The sequence below is a fragment of the Microtus oregoni genome, unplaced genomic scaffold (genome assembly GCF_018167655.1).
Source record: "Microtus oregoni isolate MIOR12 unplaced genomic scaffold, Mior012 000018F_ref0000195, whole genome shotgun sequence".
NCBI classification, from domain to species: Eukaryota; Metazoa; Chordata; class Mammalia; order Rodentia; family Cricetidae; genus Microtus; species Microtus oregoni.
In genome coordinates, this window is record NW_024543077.1 from 32,555,481 (window position 1) to 32,577,669 (window position 22,189).

A 22,189-nucleotide genomic window follows, 5' to 3' on the forward strand; every position below is an offset into this window, starting at 1 on the left:
TGAAGTTCGCAGCTCTCAAGAAATGACAGTGACCACTTCTTATGTCCCCCTCACTGCGCCTTTCTTTATACAGGACAGCTTCTCATGTTTTTATCATTGCAGTACAAAAACAAAGACAACAAAAACGAGCCTGCATTTGGTGCTCAGAGAATCAGGCCAGCGCCTCCTTCACAGAATGCTTGCCATTGTCAACCCTTAGACCCGTTTCTTTTCTTTGGGGTAGAAGCAGTTAGTGGCTTATTGCATGTTGGAGTTTATCCTGGATCAAGAAACAAACATTTTCTCTCTATTAAAAAAAAGAGTATCAAAATCTGTTTTGTGAGAAACCATCGCAAACATATAAAAGCAGCTTAAAAAATAAATCTCAATGTCACACATGGCTACCTGCTTTCACATTTAATATATAAAAGTACAAAAATTATAATCTGTCTGCATATGAAATCTTGTGAAAACATTAAATATAATCCTAAGAAATTTTTTTCCATTAGTTATTAAATAGCTAATTGGTCATTATTTTTTTTTTTCTAAAAAAAAGCAACATAGACAAAAATGGAGGCACCAACACGGTGAGACCAAGGCTGCTGAGGACAGAGCCCCGACCCTCCGTCTGAAGATGGTCGTCCACCCAAGTCTCAGGGTGCACCAGGGCGGGTGCACCAGGGCTGGCGCGTGGCCAAGGTGGCTGAGGACACACCTCTCGAACCCGAACCTCCAAGCATGTTCTAACAATTATTCATCTCATGGAAAATGATTTCTGGTCAGTCAGTCTGCAGCCCTGGTGCACGATGTCTGCGGTTCAGACCCATGATGCCTTCACTGCACTGAAGATGGAGGAACCTGCTAGGTGGGACAGGGTCCACCGTGCTGGCGCGGGAAGCCGTTATCAGCCCTAACTAGTACCACACGGAGTGCACCTTAGAAAACACTGCTATCAAGAAATGGAGAGAGAACGAGGCAGCCTTTTGAGCCAGCTTCACGGCATCAAGATAGAAGCTAGAGCCCGGCGCTGGGATGGTATCTGACCTTGCTTACTGTCCTAAAGGAAAGGTCCCGCTGTTCTAACAAAAGTTGTCTTCATTTGGGGCAAGCGGCAATGATTCTTAGGGTCCTTATGCCACCTACGGGGCAGTAAGCGGGCTGCCCGAGGCGAGTTCTCCGCACGCCTGCGTGCTTCTCCTCATTCGCATGGCTTGTTTTCCTTAGCGGTGCACGCTTTTCCCACTGCCCCACTGTACGAGGATCTTTGCCTTTTACCCGATCCCTCGTCCACACTGAAGTCAGCTTGCAGGTTGACTGTCAGCACGAAGGCTAAAGAGCTGTTCTTCCAAGAAGGCGCCCCCAAGGCCGTACTGCCTCTCGTGTGTGCTGACTTCCTCGGGGGACAAGTGGCTCGCTCCGAGAATGAAGTCTGCAAACCTGTGAAATTTTAAAACAGGGAAGGTGGTCACAGAGGTTCACCTGAAAGACAACGTGCGCCTCGCTGCTTGTCCCCTTCAGTGGAACCTGACTGTGTCGGCTGAGACAGCCGTGCAGGGGAAGGGGGGATGTGTGCGGGTTTCTGAGGCCCCCCACCACAGCCGGACGGATCCAGTCACTCACGCATCTCTTCCCTGCCCCTTGTGAGTGTGGTGTGATGTTCGGACCTCAGTGTCAATGCCTCACCCCATCCACCTGAGGGCCGTATTTCCTCAGGCCTTAGATGCTCTCCCACAACTCTGACATAAGGCGTAACCAAGAGAGAAGGTTGCTGCTAAGCAGAAATGTGTGATTTTCACACCGCTCAGCGCATGAGCCGCGGCCAGAGCAGGACTCACTTTTTAGGAGCCTGGAGCCTGGACACAGCCAGCCAGGAAGGGAAGTCAGGCCGGCAGCAGGCACGGCGCAGCTCCTCCAGAGCGCCGGCTGTTTCAGCCTCAGCTTGCTCCCTGTACTCGTCCTCGGTGAGATACTTCACGACTGGAGGTTCTCTTATGAACCATGGCCTCATTTTCCTAAAACACATGACATCTGGTTGTCATAGTCCCGTCCAATCCAATCCTTATGATGTAAAAATACACATCTTAGACATCAACAATATTACCTCTGAACTCCTTGTACAGCACCCTATGTGTTCCACGGTCCTATGACTGAGGAGCGGGAACAGGCAGGGGCCTACTGTCTTCTCTGAACATCATAGCAATTTCCTAAGGCTTCTGAGAATCAATTTCTGATTGAGATGTTGAGTATAATTTTTTTTTTTTTAGTGACTCCTAATCATACGACTAGACAAGAAGTCTGGCTTCCGTACTCTTTGCCTGCTGATTTTCTCTGGCACAAACAGAAACAAGCGTTTAGTATGTCCTTTTATGGAGATCATGGGGACATCCACAGCTCGCTACAGGAAGCTGGGCCGTGGGCTCTTGCTCCACCTAGTGGTGGAGCCCCGCCAACGCAGAGTGGAAAAGAATTTATTATCAGTTCATCTTTGGCTACAGGTGCACTAAGAAGCCAGAGACTAGATTTTCTTTCCCAGTCAGAAAAGTAACAAATATCACAATAATATAGCCATCTGTACTTAGGAATTCAAGATGCCAGTAAGGACATATTCGTGATACAGTTTCAAATAACATTTGTTGGTGGGCCTTAGAAATGTCTGCGGTGGCTTCAAATCTACCTCTCACACAGACTTCCAAGGGTTAAAAACATACTTTTTTTTTTTTTCCCTTGAGGGCTGAGACTGTCTCTTCCGTTGGAAGGTTCAGCTAATGGTTGATAAGCTGGGTTGAGGAACCAGGGAGACTGCTTCTTTTTCCTCTTCTGAGGACCTGGCCGGGCTTCCAACAGGAAAACCCAGACTCTGGCCCAGAAAACCAGGGCACAACCCAGCTTGAGGGTGCACTCACGGCCTGAACTAGCCAATCTCTTCCCAGTCCTATCACAGTCTCATGAGTTACTGTGTAGGTGAAATGGGACATTTGTACAAATTGCTCAGCAGCTAATCAAAAGAATAGCTAGTACATATCATTAACATATATATAATATGTAAGCAGCTTTTTACAAACCAGCGAGTCTGATGCAGATATCAAGACATTCTTTCTCTGGTCTATTTAATTTGTAAGTTCCTGCTTTAGTCCCTGGGTTTTCATAGAACTATTCTTTTTGTTTGTTTGTTTAGATTTATTTATTTATTATGTACACAGTGTTCTGTCTGTGTGTATGCTTGCTGGCCAGAAGAGGGCACTAGACCTCATTACAGATGGTAGTGAGCCACCATGTGGTTGCTGGGAATTGAACTCAGGACCTCTGGATGAGCAGTCGGTGCTCCTAATCTCTGAGCCATCTCTCCAGCCCCCATAGAACTATTCTTTAGCAAAATTTAAAGTAGCCACTGTAACAGTATGCATGGATTGTTACAGAAAGATCCAGGGATGAATAACGGAGCCACCCAGCTAAGGACGAGAGCACACTTGCTACTGGTAAGACAACTGGGTGCCTAAGGGAAGGAGAAAGGAGCTCTACCCAGGATGCCTGGGGCCACAGCCTGGCAAAGATGGTGGCCGGGAGGCTCCGCAGTAGCCAGCCTCCTCCTGGTAGAGGGACCTCTGATGATCCCAGAGCAGAGCAAGGATAGAAGCCCCAGGTCTCTTGACCTCCCACTGGTACCTCTCAGCCTGCCATCCCCCCTGTCTGGGCACCCTGGGCTGTCACTGATGCTTGCGCTGCAGTGGACACACTGCCACCCGTTGCCATGGAGTCTCCTTCCTCACAACCGTTAACCCATTTACCAGCCTTCACCTCACTCTCCTACGTGTCTGCGTGGACCACAGCCGTGTCTAAGACTGTTTTCTCCTACAGGAGTTGCCCCGATCACCTACCCCCTGTGCCAGACCGCAGATGGGTCTGTCCCACCAGCCAAGTGCTCACTGTCGCATGTATAATTCTCATCTCTCAGGTGTGTTTTCTATTTTTCATCAGATTAACTGCCAACATCTGTACTGGGCGGGTTACAGTTGAATTCCCGTCTGCATCTGCGGGCCGACAGCAGCATCACATCTGCACACGGCAACCATCAGCTCCTCCTGCCTTTAAATACTTTAACTACTGCCTTTGCGGCGGGGCTGCAGAGTTTCCCACAGTGCTCTTGGCCACCCACCGCCTCGCTCCTGCCTGGACCCGAGTGCTTGGATGTACACATTCTGTGCAGGCAGGCATGGGGAGAACTAACGGAAATGCATATAGGTTGGCCCCTTACCAGCCCCCATATGAAGAACCAGACTAGAGCCCTCCTCACTCACTGCGCCGACAGCACGGTCGCCTGATGATGGCGCTAGGTAGGGCTTTCTCTGGCAGGAAAACCCTTCACACATCTGTCCAGGCTTCACTCTGGGTCATTAAGAGTCAACCAAATGAAGTCATTCACAGGTTAACACCACGTCAGTCCCTGAGCAAGCTTTGTTTTCATACTTATAGGATACTTGAGTGCGGGGACTGGAGAGGCAGCCCAGTGGTAAGAACGCCAACACTGCTCTTCCAGAGGACTGTGGTGTGGTTGCCTGCTCTCATATCAGGTGGCTCACCACTGCCTGCTACTCCGGCGCCACAGGATCTGGCACCCTCTTCTGGCCATTCGAGGTACTCACAAGCATGGCAGGCGCGCGTACACACACACACACACACACACACACACAGTCTTTTAAGGCAGAAGATATATAAATGTATGCTTATATCTGCACACGCACACCTCACTTTCACAAGCAGGGCTGTCTTGACCTGTGTGCCGGGCACAGATGTACAGACTATGGAAACACATAATAGCATTGTGTCAGCGGAAGTTGCCGTATCTTTCTTTCTGTATTTTCACAAAGCCTAAGCCTTAAACATAAAACCTAAAACAAAGCCAGCCTTTAACAAAATGAACTAAGTAACTCCTTCCGATCATTTATGATACATTTTCTCCTAACTCTGATCCCATGGCACAATTAATATCACTACAGCAATCTTGGTTCTAATGAAATGTGTAATAAAGGTAGAAATTTTAGGCAGGGCCCACGCCATTTTGCTGATTTTAGTGAGGCTCTAACTACTGAGTACTTAGTGTCAGAACCCAATGGAGATGGCAGCAAATGCTTAGAGCTCTTTTTCCTCCTGTGGTTTCAGAGCGAAACCTCCAGACTAAACATAATTACCCGTATGATGTAACCCCAAGTATCTCTCAAAACAATAAATAAAACACAGAACTCAAAATGTCAGAGTTAGAGAAGATACCTACCAGCTCAGATAGCTGAGCGCTCTCAGCGGATAGCGCAGGCTCCGGGAGAACAGGAGGAGGACCATGATGGCATAGGCAAACTGAGGCACGGCTGCCCCCATGTAGAGCAGGACCAGGGAGAGGAACCGCAGTGTCCACATCAGAAGGCCTCTGCTCCACTCACTGGTGAGAGGCCCGTGCCAGTAGCAGGCACCAAAGCTACAAAGCCCAACAACCAGGAAATAGCCTGGAGACACAGAAGAAGGGCGAGCATTGAAACGTGAACTTGAGAACTGATGTGGAAATCTGGCAGAGCCTTGACTGAAAAATAACATCTATCAGAGAACCTTAATTTGAAAAAATAAGAAAAAATAAGAAAAAATAAATTTCCTTCTCCTAATGAAGGCGTGTCAGGCTGGAATGCTCATCAATCCTTGTATGTGAGCTCACAGGCTGACTCTAATGATGTTTTACGATTATTGGTCTGGCTGCATCCACGTGCATGTGGTACCCACAAGGCCAGGAAGTGGATGAAGGCAGTTGTAAGCTAACCAATCCAGTGCTGGGAACAAACCCAAGGCCTCTGGGAGAGCAGCAAGCCCTCCAGACCACTGAGTGGGCGTTCCAGCCCGACAGGCCGACTTGTAATAACTTAAGATACGTACTGATAAATAAGATAATATACAGTCATATCTTTTTTAAGCCCAGCGTCCTAAGTGGACAAATGGTTCGTGGTTGCTAGGGTCGAAAGTGAGGCAGTGGATTTCACACAGTGCTATAACCCTTATTTTTCATTTTTCTCTGCACTAAAAGAGAACGTCATTTTACAGAGGGGCGATCCGGCAGCCACCCTTGGCTAGCCACGCTCAGTCCTTCGTTGCCAACGGGTGACACCTGAGGAGTGCCATCGGAAGGGATGTGCACGCTCCGTCTAATGAGTCCTGCCACAAGTGCTACTTTGTGTCTCAGCAAACCTTGAGAACAGTCTCTTATTTGCAGTAGATGCGGAGGCGAAATAAACGGGCTAAATGATGCCCCAAAATGGGCGCCACAAACATCCAGAGACTGGACCTTGCACAGGCTGCCTGGCGTGGCTTCTCCATCACACCCCTGTGATGAAGGGAGCCAGGAGGGATGGAGAGAGTTATCAACGGGTTCAGCGTCATGTCCAGGCTAAACTTCCAGGCTGCAAGGGTAACTCAGATCTTAATACGACCTGGGCAATAGGTGATTCTATGCAGTTATGAATCTTGAGCATTTACTAGTGAGGCTAAGGTTATAACTCAGTGGTACACAGACGGTGAGTATACATGCCACCCGGGTACAATCCCTAGCGCTAACAAAAGCAATTAATATTGGTCATATAGAAAATGCTCTTGCTTTTTCGAGACACAGAGTAAAGAACTTAGAGGAATATTTCATGTTAGGAGTAAATTATAAACAATTTAATATAATAGGAAAGGAGGCTAAAAATAAAGTGTTTAAGAATGAATCGCTTTTGCCTTAGCCACACTGTCTTCGTACGTGAAACCTGATATCAATGGGGCTCCAATCCCCATTATTTCCTAACAAAATCGAAGAGTTTTTGTACTACAAAGCAAGGGGATTAAATGGGAATCCTGCTTTCTCTTTCTGAAAAGCCAAGCTTTCACTGGCTACGAGAGAGAGAGAGAGAGAGAGAGAGAGAGAGAGAGAGAGAACTGGGAGGCAACGAGGAAGCCCCTCGTGCAGTGTTCACACCAGAGCCTGGATGTGGCTGAGCTCGGCCATGGTCCTGGAGCGTTTTCACTCATCCCATGAATTGTATAAAAAACTAAGGTTATAGAGGAAAAGAGTTCAAAATGGGATCCAAATGAACTAAAACACCAACTATGACAATACGATAAAGTGTTATTTTTAATTGCTCCTCTCCTTAAATCCTACGAAAACTGAAACGGATGGAGGCGTGTGGGAAGTCCTCCGCTGGCACTTCCCGAGCTAGCCCACGACAGAGGGCCCTTCTGTGCCGTTACCCACCTAATACGTACAGTCTGTTCAGCCTCTTCAGGTCTTCCGTCAGCTGGCACCCGACATAAACTGAAGCAAACCAACAAGCAATCATTAGCGCCCCAAACGTGCTATACTGTGTGTGGAAGGAAACAGCGACACGGTATATACATATATATATATACATATATATACATATATATATATATAACATATATATATATATACTGGTTCATTCACTCTCACAAAAATAGAAGCCAACCAGTTTTCTGTTCTAGAAATGTCTAGGTCCAGTCAAAGCGAGGACTTCTCTAATCTTTCTGAGTCTCGCTGTCCAGGGCGTGGTTCCTCTCACGTAAGAGCTTAAGGGCATGCAGACTTGGGCCCCACTACTGGAGCAGAAGCTACATTTTAACAAGCCCCCACCCCAAGCTGGCTAGCACAACTGAAAAAATATAAAATGCTGGCAATTGGAGCTTTAACCAAAGTCGCCACAGAACTGCGATCATGAACTACTATTAATTTATTCTTTGGGGGCACTGTTTTATAAAAGGTGTAGAGGAGAAACAACAGATGTAGCACCATTATTACATAACGCCCCAGAGACTCAGGGTCATTCTCCCAAGATACAGTTCATAAAAGGGTACAAAAATATCACCCAACGATATAATCCTATATCTCACTAATAAACACAAACCGTCTTTTCAGAAGCAGACAGACTTTGCGGTCCGCGTACACAGCAGAGGGGCACACCTGAATTAGGATGTGTCACAATGGGAGTTAACTTTTATTCACTTTTCAGTATCTGTAAAAGCTTGGATCCCACTTTCTACTCATTCGTGTGTAAGATACCTACCTACCTTTGGAATGTGTCTCTTAGCCATCAGAAGGACAAAGACTAGGGTCATGAGCACACCTAACACAGTACCGGAAGAGTAATAGAAAACAGGGCTTCTGTCAAGACAGAGAAAAAAGTCACATCAACAACAAGCGCCCTTTCAGTTAAAAAAAATAAAAAACCTGAAAAAAAAGATCATAACGCTCAATGTGGCAATAGTAGTCGGGAAGGCATATTTAGAAAGGAAAACTCTAATCACGTTCCACACATTTTAAATTGAAATCAGTACTTGAAAGTTTCAGTCAATAGACTGTCGTTAAATGTCTGAGTTACCGTCTGTGTTCAGAATGTGATCCAAAAATGCATGCACCTGTCACACAGCAAGACGTGACTGAGAGCTTCATACGAATCCCCAGATACCCATGGATAAATCTTACAGAGGAGGAACACGAGATACCAAGAAGCTAAAGGGCTTTTCCGAGTGTGGGGGCTGCTGGATGACTCAGGACAGCAGCCCTGCTCATCAGCATCTCGGCTTTCCTCTTCCCGCTGCAGATCCATCACCCGGTCAGAAAAGCTGGCTGACAACACCACACACACCAGACCACACCCTCAGGACAAGCTTAGAAGTGAACAAGGCTGAGAACGACGGAGATTACGGGTACGAAGCAGGCCGGGCAGGTTAAGAAGTAAACACTGGCGAGAGAGTGGCTTTTATAGGAAAGTTACAAGAAACAAATAGCAGGGAGCAAGTATCTGTCCCGTCCAATATCCGGGGAAAGGCAGCAGGTCCCTAGCAGCAAGAACCTGAGTACGAACCTCGGCATTCACGAGAACGAATCGAGGGATGCTGCTCGTGTAATCAACAACACAGGAAGAGTCGCACCAAGTTCACAGACATAAACTAATGTACGCAAGCCCACTCTGCACCATGCGCGTATCTCCAAAGATTCTACGCTGCTTCGGCCCTGTCATTTGTGAATTCTGGAGGAGCCACAGACATGCAGTGGTGTACAAACGCTCAGCACAGAGTCAGAAACAACGTATACACCTTTGAATCAGAGCACTATGGGTATAAAATGGGCATTTACCGGCTCAAGGTCTTTGCAGAAAAGAAGAGGAAAATGCCTGCCACAAATAGGAGGAGGAGCCTGAGATCCACATCTGGAAATAAAAAGGCGCAAACACCACAGATATTTTGCGTCAGTCGCGGAGAGAACAGGAAAGTCAACTTACTGAGTGTCCGATCAACTCTAATGACAACAGACTTACTGTTTCGGTCCACGCTCACTATGTAGGTCGACACCCTCCCGATGGGCCTCACGGAGAAGCAAACGGTTTCTCCGTATGGACTGAAGACCATGATCAGTCCCTTAAGCTCCTCTGGTGCCCAAAAGTTATAAATCACACATTTGACAAATGATAGGATGGTTTCCGGATGCTGGCAATTGCGACTTCCGGTGATGTACACAAATCTGAGCAGGTCTCGACTGGCGACGGTCACCTACAAGACAGGGACGGGTCAGTCCAGGCGGAATCAAACCTTCCCCTTTGCCCAACGCAGGAATGGCTGAGGGAAGAAGGCTCCAGTGCGCAGGACAGAGATTTGGCCCTGGGCGGCCACACACCTGTGTTAGTTTACAGATGTCTTGGGGTGGGGGTGGGGGGACGTTTTACCAGCTGTGACAGTGCACGGGGCGGTAGTCCCAGCACTTGGGACTCAGAGGTAACGGGTCACAAGGTTGAGTTCACGCTGAAGTTAGCAACATGGAGGTGCTAGGAACCTTGGGGTGCAAGTCTGAGTGACTGAAGTGGTCAGAGATGGGAGAATGGCAGACATCTGCTTTTGAGAGGGTTTTTATTATAGTGAGAAGTAGAGAAATGAGAAGAGCCAGGGCGAAAGACGGGAGGCTTTGTAGGAGCCGTGCAGCGGAGAAGGAAGTGCCCCTGGGCAGATGAGGGTGGGAACCACACATCTCTTCCACGGCAGGCATTTCGTCCCCACGCGCAGGGAGCAGAGCGTCTGCGCAGGAGCCAACAGGTGGGTACTGAGAAAAAAGCGAGCACACAGCCGTTCCTGATTCTTTCCATTTCTTTTCTTTTCCTACGCGACCTCCATCTTTATTTTTACATTTTTTTTAATTGAAAATATTTTTTCCTCGTCCTATATATTCCGATCATGGTTTCTCCTCAACCAGCTTCTCCCAGATCTTCCCAACCCATCCAAACCCACACCCTTTTGTTTTTCTGATTAGAAAATAAACGGCCATCTGAAATAAATAAATAAGTAATGAAAAAAACTCAAAACAAACAGAAAAAAGTACCCTAAGAAAGAGACCATGGAACACATATAGAGACACACCTTCATACAAATCCCATAAAAACACAGAATCGGAAAACAGGATATATAAGCAAAAGACCTATAATAATAATAATAATAATAATAGACCCTAGAAAAATTCATTGAGGTCATTTGTATTGCCCATCTACCGCTGGACATGGGGCCTGCCCTTAAATGTGCTTTGTATAGCCAGTGGGACGCCACTGGAGAAAACTGACCCCTCCTGTCCACGGCTGTCAGCTGGAGAGCATCTCAGGTGGAGACAGGGGCTTGTACATACTACCCCTCTCGGTGCTGGGACCCCGCCTGGCTCAGAGCTGTTTCCTTGGTGTTTTCAGCCCCTCTGGCTCTTACAATCTCTCCACTTCCTGTCCCTCGGAGGATATTTTTTTTCCGTTTTTTTAATGAAGCAGAAGGGTCATCAGCCAAGAATGAGACGGGAGGAGGTGTCGGAGTTGTGAAGCCGTTTGGAGAAAAGAGTTGAGTGAATGAACAGGGATGCGAGGGACGGATTCCTGCAGCTTCTGCGTCCCAGAAGCTCCCGGGAAAAATGTACAAGATGCTGGGCATGGTGGCACCAGAAACCGCATGAGCCTCAAACATCTTATTCTCTAGGAAGGGTGCAAGCTGACATCATGTCCTGAGACAGGGCAGACTATCCCTCGGCCTACAGCACTCCTTCCCCAGCCAAGCCAGTCTTTCTGAATCATCACATTCCCCGTGAGTGAGCTCATCACTTTTAATTACTGCCTCTTTGTGTCCTCAGAGCCGTGGTCCCCAACCTTCCCAGTTCTGCACCCCTTTAGTACAATTCCCCCTCTGCCCCCCCCCCCGAGTTAGCTTTCATCCTGATACATCAGCTATGAGTCATACAAAATATATCTTTACATCCCAAAGTGGTGTGTTTTAATCTTACATTCTTACGGCATGATGTAAAAGTAGCCTAACCTGCACCGTCGACCACATGTATGTCCACTGTATTTGCTCTTGCTTGTAGCAGTAACAGTCTGGCTTAGATGTTTCAATGAAGTCTGCTTCCTTCAGAGATTTACATCTTGGAGCTGAAAGATAAAAAATAAACTTAGGGTTTCCTAAGTAATTGTTTTGGTTTTTTTTTTTAAGCGTTCAAAGGGAGGTTGTCATAGTTTGTAGTATTCTATGACCCAAAATTCTTCTACATGGTCATTAGAGACCTTCATTCTTCCCAGCCTAGCAAGGGTCTGTCTGAAGGAAACACAGCCACAGTCAGCACTCCTAGGTGACACATGACCATCATACACGCGCAGAGAACAGCGTATCTTCGGTCCAAGAGTTAAGGGAAGCGGAAGCCTCTTAGGAGAGAAATACCATCAGAAGACTCGAGAAAAAGTTGTAAGTGATAAGACAGTGACCCAGAGACAACCAACATGAGCGTCATCAGATGAGCGAAATCACGGGGGGCTCAGCTCAGGGGTGAGGAAGCAAGGAGAGAGTTGAGCAGATGCAGGAGCCATCGGGACACCTCAGCTGGAGGTAAGCAATGGCCATGTCTGCATAAGGAATCCGTACTTCACCCTGAACGCAGAGGACAGAGGACTTCAGGTAAGTATCAAATGTGGCAGGAATTGGATGACAACATCAAAAAGGACTCCCCTCAACCGTCTAGTCAGTTCTGGGCAGCACAGTCACCAATTACCAAGCAGAGGCACCCACAACGGGAGGAGGCATCTATCATCTCTAGGCCCCGCAGCGAGGAGAAGACCCAATTTCTTAGGGCATGAACCGAAGAGGAAGGAAGGACAGCAAGAGCTCTTGGGGAGAGAAATAGACACACTTTGGAGAGTCGGTGGATAAGGGAGAGGAAGACGTGACGGTTTCTGGATGGTGAGCTTCTACCCCGCGCTTAGGGCTCTGAGAAGAAGGGGAGATTAGTTCAGTTCTCGACAGACTGACATACAGTCAGTTCTCACCGGGTCTAAAGAAGATGGAGAGAGAGTTCGACAGCCAAGAAGATCTTTGGCTGGAGCCGAATAGAGACGTGTAAGGCTTAGTGTGTGCACAAATAACACTGATATAGCATTCAGCAATGTAATCTGAAGGGGACAGGTCCTCTAACACCTGTGATAAACGCTACAAAAGAATTAAAAACAGGGTTCGCTTTCTGAGACCACTGCTGTGTATAAATTTGAACCAAGTTCTTTGGAGTCCAAGACAGTGTGTCGAACAGGAAGTGCCTCTCGGGAATAGGAGACCGGAGCAGAGAATACTTGCGGCTACCCAGAGAAATAAGCCCTTTGCCCTATTCAAAGTACAGTTAAGGGAATCGGAAATGAAGCTGGAATAAACCCTTATACCAAAGTTCAGTAAGGATGAGGTAACCATCGTTACTAGCGATCATTATACCCATTTAGAAAATCATGTTGAATCAACTCAACTCAATAGGCCTGCCTTGGCCTGGAATATCCTTTGTGGCAGGTGGAAGCGAGGATGGGCATAGTCCCACCTCCTAAAACAGCAGCACCAAAGCGACAGCTTGGTTATGTAACGACCCAGGACGTTCTACTGTGAGGACTCCTTTCATTGCTCCTCTGAGCACAGAGATGAAATCATCCACAGAGCCCAGGCTGAAAACCTAAGAATCTAGGTCAAGAGCCAGGTTCCAAAGCAGTAAGAGGACCCTCGGGAGACTCTGCTAAGCACAGGACATCAGCAGTTAACAATGTAGGGTATACGTAGACGTGAGACCCCAAAGGAGACAGCAGAACCTGTGCTGTGAACACGTGGGGCGGCCAAGGTGGAGGAATCCGTGGGTAGAGCCGAGACGCACACAGCTCAAGGCCAGGGGCAGCATGCCCAAAGGCACAGTCTCAGGACATCGAATGCCAGCTGTAGAAAAGGAGGTCAAAGAATGCAATGCAAAACTAGGAAATGCTCAAGCGGCTGTGAGAACACGGGGGCACACCCCGGGAGTCCTGCCAGTTGAGCTGGAGGACCAAACGGAAGGTCTCAGGCCCGGCCTTCCCACATCACACGCTCTCTACCTCCTGTGAGGTCTCCAGACGGGACTAGAGCTAAACGGGGCAGCTGGGATGGAAAACTGTGTGCTGTGAATCCTTGAGAAGGGATTCATTTACCCCTGGAAAAGAGAAAGTCCCAGCAGGGAAGCTGAAGGGCACAGGGTCGCAGGTTCACAGCCCTAGCGTCCCAGAACTTTAGACGGCGTTTTGTCTCCAGGTATGCTCTATGCTATGGGAATGGGAGGTGTGAGGGGGTTCTTAGAGATGCCGCCATTGGTTCTCCCTGTAACTCCTATCCTAGGGAGCCCCATTATTTATGGGCTGAATTAACTTCACAGAAAACTTTGCATCCGTGGTCTGTAGAAGCTTGTCCCGTGAGGGCTGACCTTGTAAACAAAGGCTACCATCATGAAGGCTTTCCAATGGGCCCCAAGACTGTCTTCTTCTGTGGGACAATGGTCTTTTATCCTGTCACTTGCATTATTTTTAATAAAATACTGATTGGCCAGTAGCCAGGCAGGAAGTAGAGGCGGGGCAATGAGAATTCTGGGAAGAGGGAAGTTTCAGTCTGCAGTCTTGACTCAGATGCAGAGGACACAAGATGTGACATGCCTCGCCGGAAAAAGGCACCAAGCCACGTGGCTAACACAGATAAGAATTACGGACTAATAGAAGGTATACGAGTAAATAAGAAGCCTGAGATACTAGGCCAATCCGGTTATAATTAACGTAGACCTCTGTGTGATTTCTTTGGGACTGAACGACGGTGGGAACCAGGCAAGACTGAAAACTCAGCCAACAGTCTCCTGAATGGCTCGACATCCGTTGCTCTTCAGAGCAAGATGGTGTGTGCAAACACAGTGCCGAAGCGTGGATGCGGGCGCAAAGCTTCCGTTGTGCAAGCATCATTCATTACTCCAGTTGGTCCCCCTACCTCCAGGGGGGTACTAAGCCCACGATTCCTCCACAACCTTTCTTCCAATAAAACATACAGGCCTTTTATAAATAAAGCGTCCCTCAGGGCCAATTACGCCCTCTAATCACTTCTGCTAACACCATGGAAACATCTACCCTCCTTCTGAAAGGCCCTCCTCTTCCTCAACCTCTCTCTCCTTGACAACTCCAGCTCAACCAGCCCACAGACCCTCCTCAGAGTACCGGCTTAGTCCTGCCTCAGGTCTCCTTGCACCGCAACTTTCTTCCCCGAGACCCTGGCGGGGCTAACACCTGTCGATAGCTTTCATGTTTGCCCTGATGCCACCTTTTCCAGAAGGCCTTCTCTGAGCCACGGCACAACTGCGCTCAGCTACTTTCTGCCAACCGACGACAGACTTCACCTCACACGTGCACATCTTATCTCACTCTCTATGGATTTACTGAATCCCACAGAGTTCAGGCTCATCGTGTGTACGAGTGTTGCAATCTGAGAGGATTAGAGGATTACCCGAGCAAGCGTAACCCAGCCAGCGAAAACAACCAACTTCCGTGAGGAACTGCCAGTAGGAGAAGAGAGGCCCTGGGCATTCCCTGAAGACCTCAGGCACGCGGTGTCACTCCGTGGCCAGCCGGTGCCACGCCACCTACTCCAGAGCCCACGCAGCCAGGGAGGCAAGTGTGAAGTCACCAGTGTAACCTACACTATAGGACAAGGCTGGCCACACTAAGGACCAGCTTTCTTGCTCCTCCTCAGATACTGGAGGCCAAGAAGTGGCAGGAATCTTGGTTCTGACATCAGCGTATGCTGTATAAGGAACTTCCTGGTTAGAACTTGTTCTGGATTTCTCCTCAGCCTCCAGCAGATTAAGGAACATGCAGACGGAATTAATCGCATTCCCAAAGGCCTCAAGCCGGGTTTATGTGAACCAATGAGACAGAGGTCTCATCGCTTTAAATACCACGAAGCTTGTGCTGTTCGACTAATGGGGTGTGGGACTCATGGTCCTGCCGCTTCTGTGGCCTCACTTTCTACCGCCTCTGTTACCTTGGGTCGACATGCTCAAGAAAGAATTAGATCAAATTTCCAGAAATAAGCAATTGATAAGCTTTAGGCGACGGTTGAGTAAATTGATAGTATTGTTGTACTGTCATTGTCCTGATTTATGTGTCATGGCAGTGAGGGAGGAAAGACACTCAGAGAACTAGGAACTCTGCGGTTTCATTCACCTATGGGGTGTCAGAACGAGTCCCGGAGGGCAAGGGCACTCTGTGGTGCACACATAAGGTGTGTGCAGCCTCATGTCACCTGCTTGGTTACTAAGTCAAAAGCAAATGATTCCTCTCCTGCTTTTCCTGCTTATTAGCCTCCTTAATGTCCAAGTGTGTTTAACTTGAAGAGTTTAGTCAGACACATGGCAGAAATCTTCAGTCAAAACGTTAGGAGCAGGAAGTACTGAAGTTTACTTATAGACGCTTCCAAAAATGAAAAAACACAAACACTTTTCAAGCTCTAGCAGATGCTAAGCCACTTTCCATATTAAAATAATAATAATAATAATAATAATAATAATAATTCACCAGCATTCCTCCGGGGACCTAGGCCTCCACAGTCGGAGCACGGACACCATGACCCCCTGATGACATCATGAGAGAAACACAGCAGACACTTACGCATGCGGCATTCTCTGCATTAAACCTAGACTTGAGTCTTCCGGGATGGGGGATAAGCAGGAAAAAAATGAAAACGCAAAAAGTCAACAAACTGTCCTTGTGGGAGTTCAAATGCAACCAAATAGTCCCAGATGGAGTATGGATCTTCTTGGTATTTTTGGTAAACTCACATTTTTCAAAGGTGTGAGCTCCAGAAGTAACGACGTCTCTCTGGACTAACTCCTGCTTGTTGTTTTTGTTTGTTTGTTTGGTTGGTTTGTTTTTCGAGACAGGGTTTCTCTGTGGCTTTGGAGCCTGTCCTGGAACTAGCTCTTGGTAGACCAGGCTGGTCTCGAACTCACAGAGATCCGCCTGCCTCTGCCTCCCAAATGCTGGGATTAAAGGCGTGGGCCACCACCATTTGTTGCTCTTAATTTGAATATAAATCTTGGTTTCTAGCCCTTCAGTGACAAGAGGACAGAAATCAGCACATCCCAGCGCACGCATGGTCTGATCCTCACTTCAGGAGACATCTTCCCTGCCACACAAGAACTTCAAGCTGTGAATCTAAAATGGCCCCTTGTTAGAGGGAAGCCTGGGAGAACCATCTCTGGCCCCTCAGCTGAAGGACGGAAGTTTCTGTAGACCTGACCTATTGGTTTCAAACTAAGAGTCATGCTTGACTTGACGTTTCTCTTCCTCAGACAATTACCTGTCTCCCGTGACAAGTGTCTGCCTTTTCTTCAAATAAGGCGACAGAAGGATGGCCTCAGAGTGGCTGTCCCTCATGCCATGGCCGTAGGTATGTGCTCAAGGCAGGGTCTCAGAGCTGGGAAGGGCCTCGGGAACAATCAGAGGCAAGCCTCCCACGCTCTGGACGGCTCCTACTTTTTGGCAGGCAGGACCACCAGTGTCCCACGACACCAGCTTCACTGGCTGAAGCTGCAGTTTTCCGTGTTCAACCGGGGTCTGAAAACACCGAATGGAAAGCGCCTCCAAACAATAATATGTCAGTTCAAATAACTGTTCCCACAGCATTTCATTATAACTGCATTCGCAGCAATCAATTTTCTCTTACTCTACTCGGTTTGTAATTAAACTTGAAGGCAAGTATGTATCTATGAGAAAAAGTATCTGTAAGGTTTAGTACTAGCTGAAGTTTTGGGCCATTTGCGGTGCTTTTTTTTCAAAAATACATTTCCTGTGGGTGGGGGCATGTACTGCCTCGCGGTCTCATCCGGGGGTTCCTTGTAAAACCACAGCCTCGACAGTAGCGGCAGCCAACCAAGGGGCTCTCACAGTGTCACTGAACACTCTAGGACAGTGGTCACCTCCTACACACATTTAAAGACTCTCTGGAGTAGGGCCCGAAGTCGCCATTTTTCTCAGCTGCAGACTGAGGTTTTATCACCTCCTGGGCATCTTACACTTCCCACGCAGGAAAGTCCTGGTGTGTCTTTAACAGAAGTGGGAACCGGTCGGCTAGGAAATACCCAATCTGTAAGCCAGGTGTGCCAGCCCTGAAAACCCTTGGCTTGGGAGGTCGAGGCGGGGCTGTTGCACACTCGAGGCCACCCTGGTCTAGGGTAAAAATCTCAAGAACCACCGGGACACAAGGTGCAGCAGGAGCTAGAAACCGCTTACTGAACACCCGTTAGCCACTGTCTCTGTCCTAGACACCCTACCGACTTTATCGGTGTGGGAAGTTTATCCAGTTAAAAGTCCCACACTTGACAGCCCCTCTTGAGTCCACGGGTGGCTGATACAACGAAGAATGCTAACAAGCAATCTTTTAAAGGATGCATGAGCGGTTAAAACAAATGTTAAGTTCGTGGGGGAATTGCTGAGGTTGGCAGCTACAACTTCGTAAGCCAGGATCTTCAGCAACTCAAACAGTCCGGGCAGCTCCCAGCTGCTTCCTATGCACCGGGGTTCAGGACTGGGGCATCAGCAGTATTTTGCATGTGACCAATCACCCAGGTCACAGCAGCCAATCGGGGACAGAATCCTGGTGTCACTCTGAAGCTTTTATCCTCCTCTAGTTTGGGGCTGCATGAGATTTGTGGAGACGGATAAAATAAGTTCAGACAAGAGCGGGTGGCAAGGGGCCAGCTGCGCCGGTGCTCGGCAGTGTGTCCTGAACGAATTAAAACGTGAAGCATCCGGATGCTCGCGCACAGGGGCGGGGACTGGCCGCGCCCACGCGTGACCCTGACGCCCAGAAGGGTGCCCCCCCCCCTGCCCGGAGCCAGGGTTACCTGCCATCACCGCCTCCTCCTCCTTCTCTTGCACCGCGCCCGCGGGCAGAGTGGCCAGGAGAGGCATCCAGAGCACCAGCAACCAGGGTCCGGGAGTCATAGCGGCCCGAGCAGCGGAAGTGGCGCAGCCGCGGCCGCGCGGGAAAGCGGAGGCCGGGACGGCGGGGGCGGGGCCGGCCGTGGTTCCCGCCCTCCCGCGGTCCGCGGTGCGGCTCCGTCGTGACCACCAGGGGGCGCTCGCCCGCCTCCCAGCTTCCTGACTCCGCGAGGATGGGGCAGACCACTTAGAAAGGGCAGGATCTTCGCAAGCAAGCGGCCTCTGGGAAATAAAACCCAGCAAATCCCACTTAAATAAAAGCCAGTTTCTTTTCATTCCTTCCCTCCTCTCTCTTCCTTTTCTGAAAAAAAAAAAAAAAGCAACAACAAATTTGGAAATTTCGATGCTTAACTGCTGTATCTAAGCCCATGCATTTTTGTTTAATCTGTATATGTGGAAAGATTCTCAAACAAATGAAAAAAAAAAGCCTACATTGGATTGTGGCCATAGGGACTTTTGGTCTGAGAACCAATTTGCAGATTTGGAGCCGGTTTGCAGACCCAGAACACCAGAATGAAGGTCCAACCAAGTACCCCTGAGGAAGGACCTTGGTAAGATACCTGAGTTTTACAGTTCACCTTTTCCCAGTCCTTCCCTAAAGGGGAAGGGGGAAGGGTTACTGTACACTGGGGGAAAGGAAACCATCAGACTTTTAGGGGTCTATTGGATACTGGTTCTGAATTGATGCTGATTCCGGGAGATCCCAAGAAACATTGCGGCCAGCCAGTTATCGGAGAGGCTTATGGAGGTCTGGTGTTAATGGAGTTTGGGCTCAAGTCCTACTCACAGGTGGTTATTTCTCAGTCCCAGAATGCTGAATCGAGCTAGGTCCACTTAGAAGTCGGTAGAGTTCTCTCATTGGTTCCCTGGCCTGTGGAGTGTGGGCTCTTATGGTTGGAGATCTAAATGGAAGCTTTTAGATTTGCCTCTGCCAGGGAACATAGTGAATGAGAAAAACAGTATCAGATCTCCGGAGGAAATGAGTAGTTGAGGAAGGTAGTTAGCGATACCTACCAAGGCCACGTGACCAGTTACAGTAGTAAGGATATAATCAATATGAGGTTTCTGCCATATTTTGTTAAGAATGGATTCGTGCAGATATTTGTGTTCTCTTTCCTCTGTTTCTTTACCATGTGATACAGGATCAATTAAGAGAACATCGGTTTATCACATATAAATTTGAGATATTCAAAGAAGGTCCCTCAAGGGACATTGCCACCTATTCTAAATTTATAATGTCTTTGTGGTTGTAAAAGGCATAGTCAACTCATGTTAGATGTAGCTATGGTCTGGTTAAATGTGTAATGTGTTTACAGTGGTATGTAGGCTAGTCACGCCATGTTAGGTGCAATGAGGACCTGGCCATTGTTTTCATTTGAAAATCAATCACGGCATAGGAGATACGACTGTGTGTCAAATTCACAAGGCGGGGAGGGATTGTGATGGTTGTTCTTGGTTGTCAGCTTGACTACATCTGGGATTAACTGAAATCCAAGGGGCTAGGTCCACCTGGGAAGGATCTTTTCTTAATTGATTACTTGAAGCGGGAAAACCCACTTCTAATCCAGATCTGTTGAGATGAGGATATAAAGTATTAATTCAGATCTTTTGAGGTGGGAGGATCCACCTACAATCGGGGCCATACCTTCTCCTGGCAGCCTACAGAAAGGACAAGGAAAAAGGGGGCTTGCTGTCTTTGGCTGCTTGCTCTTACCTTGCTGGTAAGCTCAGTCCTTCACTGGAATTAGAACCTAACTTCTTCTAGATTGCAGTGTATACCGAAGACCAGCTGAGAAATCCAGTTTCAGGGACTGAGCCACTATTGGATTCTTCTGTTGATGGACAGCCAGTGTGGACTAGCTGGACCACAGCCTGGAAACCATTCTAATAAACACCCACTTTCTTTGTATTATCTTGTTTGTTTTATGTCAGTCTTGTTCCTTTAGAGAACCCCAGCCAATACACTGGCCATTGGAGAATTACAAATAGAACTGCTTTGGGATTCCATCTCATCCCATCAAGAATGGCTGTCTTAAGAAAAGAAACACCAACGGATGCGGTGAAGATGCTGGTGAAGATGCTGGTGAGGATGAGCCCTTATTCACTGCTGATTGCAGTGTAAACTAATGCAGCTGCCATGGGTATCAGTATGGAAGATCCTCAAAAGAAAGTCTAAAACAGGGCTACCATATGGTCCAACTATACTGAGTCGAAGCCAGAGAAGCGCATCCATGTTTATCTTTGCATTACTCACAATAACCAAAATACGAAACCTATCTCAATGACCGTCAGCAGATGACGGCCGAAGGAATATTCATCAGAGATGAAGAATGAAATTATGATGGGGAAACGGAAGATTAGGATGCTCAGTGGAGCAAGTCAGATGCAGAAAGACAACAGGCTTTTCTTTCTCTCATGAGCAGAATCTATATTAAAAATTTTACAAACATATACATGGCATGAAGTAGACAGTTGGACGATGAGACAGGAGAAGGAGGTGTGGAGGGTGAGGAGTGGAAGGAGCAAGAGATGGAATAGAAGATGTGAGGTGAAAGCAGAAGGGGGAGTATTGGGGGAGATGGGTACAGAAAGAGGGGGGCGGGGAAATGAAGGAGCGTGCGGGGAAAGAAGAAAAATATAATTATATATATGAAAATATCCCACTGACACTCATTTTTGTATGTTTTAATTTAAAATTACAGCTAAAAGGAAAGTGTATTGTGTTAGTGTAAACCTCAGAGGAACACTGAAGACTTTTTAAGGAAATATAGATAGGGCTGGGAAGGCTTGGCGTGTCCAGTTCTTATGGGAAACGGCTCCGTGGGTGTAGTACTTACACCATTCTGCCCAGATGTTCTCAATAGTGAATTTTATACTGAATACAGGCATTTATTTCATACCTGTATAGCATAGCAATGCTTCTGTAATCGAGTCCACAGCTTGGTCGGTCCTCAGTCCTTAGCACAACTGACTCCATAATGGAAGTACTACTCGGGCTGCAAAACTTAACATGTGGACAGTACCCCCTGGCAAAAGGAATATGAAGACCTAACCCAAGACCAAGCTACACACTGTAACATATATGTAGAGTACCTATGTCAGTCCCATGCAGGCTCTCTCGTTGGCGGTTCAGTCTCTGTGAGCTGCTGTGATCCCAGGTTACTTGATCCTGTGTGTTGTCTTGTGTCTTTGACCCCTCTGGCTCCTACAATCTGTTCCCCCCTCTTCTACAGGATTCTCCGAGCTCCACCTGAAGTTCTGGTCATGGGTCTGCGTCTGCTTCTGTCATTTGCTGGACGAAGCCTCTCTGACAACAATAGCCACCAATCTATGAGTATAGCAGACAATTGTTAGACATCATTACGTTGACATTTCCCCACTTCGGGTCATGTTTGTTTCTATCCTGGATCTCTGGGTCATTCAGCCTATGTGTCCTGGTGTTTCAGCTGATGCCAGGGATGGGCTTACTATCCTGGCATGGGTTTTAGGCTAGACCAGGCATTGGTTGGTCACTTCCTTACTCTCTAGGTCACCCAGCACATCCCATGGGTAGGACAGACTTTAGGTTGAAGGTATTGTGGCTGAGTTGGTTTTCCACTCCCTCTACATGCCTGGTCACAGGAAACGGCCAGTTAGGCTATGTATAGGCTATTGCTAGGAGTCTTAGCTGGGGGTCATCCTTATAGATTCCTGGGAGATTCCCTCGCTGGCCCTGAAATGCCCCCTTCTTTCCAGTAGTCTCTTTCAGTACTCTCTCCTTCCACACACACCCAACCTAATTTCTCATTGCCGCGCACCGCGCCCCTGTGTCTGTGCTCTGTGAGCTGGCACTCAGTTCGTGAGCTTCGGGCAAGGGGGCT

At 47.9% G+C, this 22,189-nt stretch overlaps 1 protein-coding gene across 1 annotated transcript; it reads right to left on the minus strand.

Moving 5' to 3' along the window:
• Positions 1 to 625: 625 nt before the first annotated feature.
• LOC121459048 (nuclear envelope integral membrane protein 2-like) lies at positions 626 to 18,332 on the minus strand. The gene is made up of 9 exons (XM_041668549.1): positions 18,233 to 18,332; positions 11,341 to 11,453; positions 9,324 to 9,555; positions 9,143 to 9,215; positions 8,070 to 8,167; positions 7,244 to 7,303; positions 5,249 to 5,474; positions 1,815 to 1,991; positions 626 to 1,416 (listed from the first exon to the last, which is right to left on the minus strand). Exons 1-9 carry the CDS (start codon positions 18,330 to 18,332, stop codon positions 1,278 to 1,280), a joined length of 1,218 nt encoding a protein of 405 aa, XP_041524483.1. The 3' UTR covers positions 626 to 1,277.
• Positions 18,333 to 22,189: the final 3,857 nt, after the last annotated feature.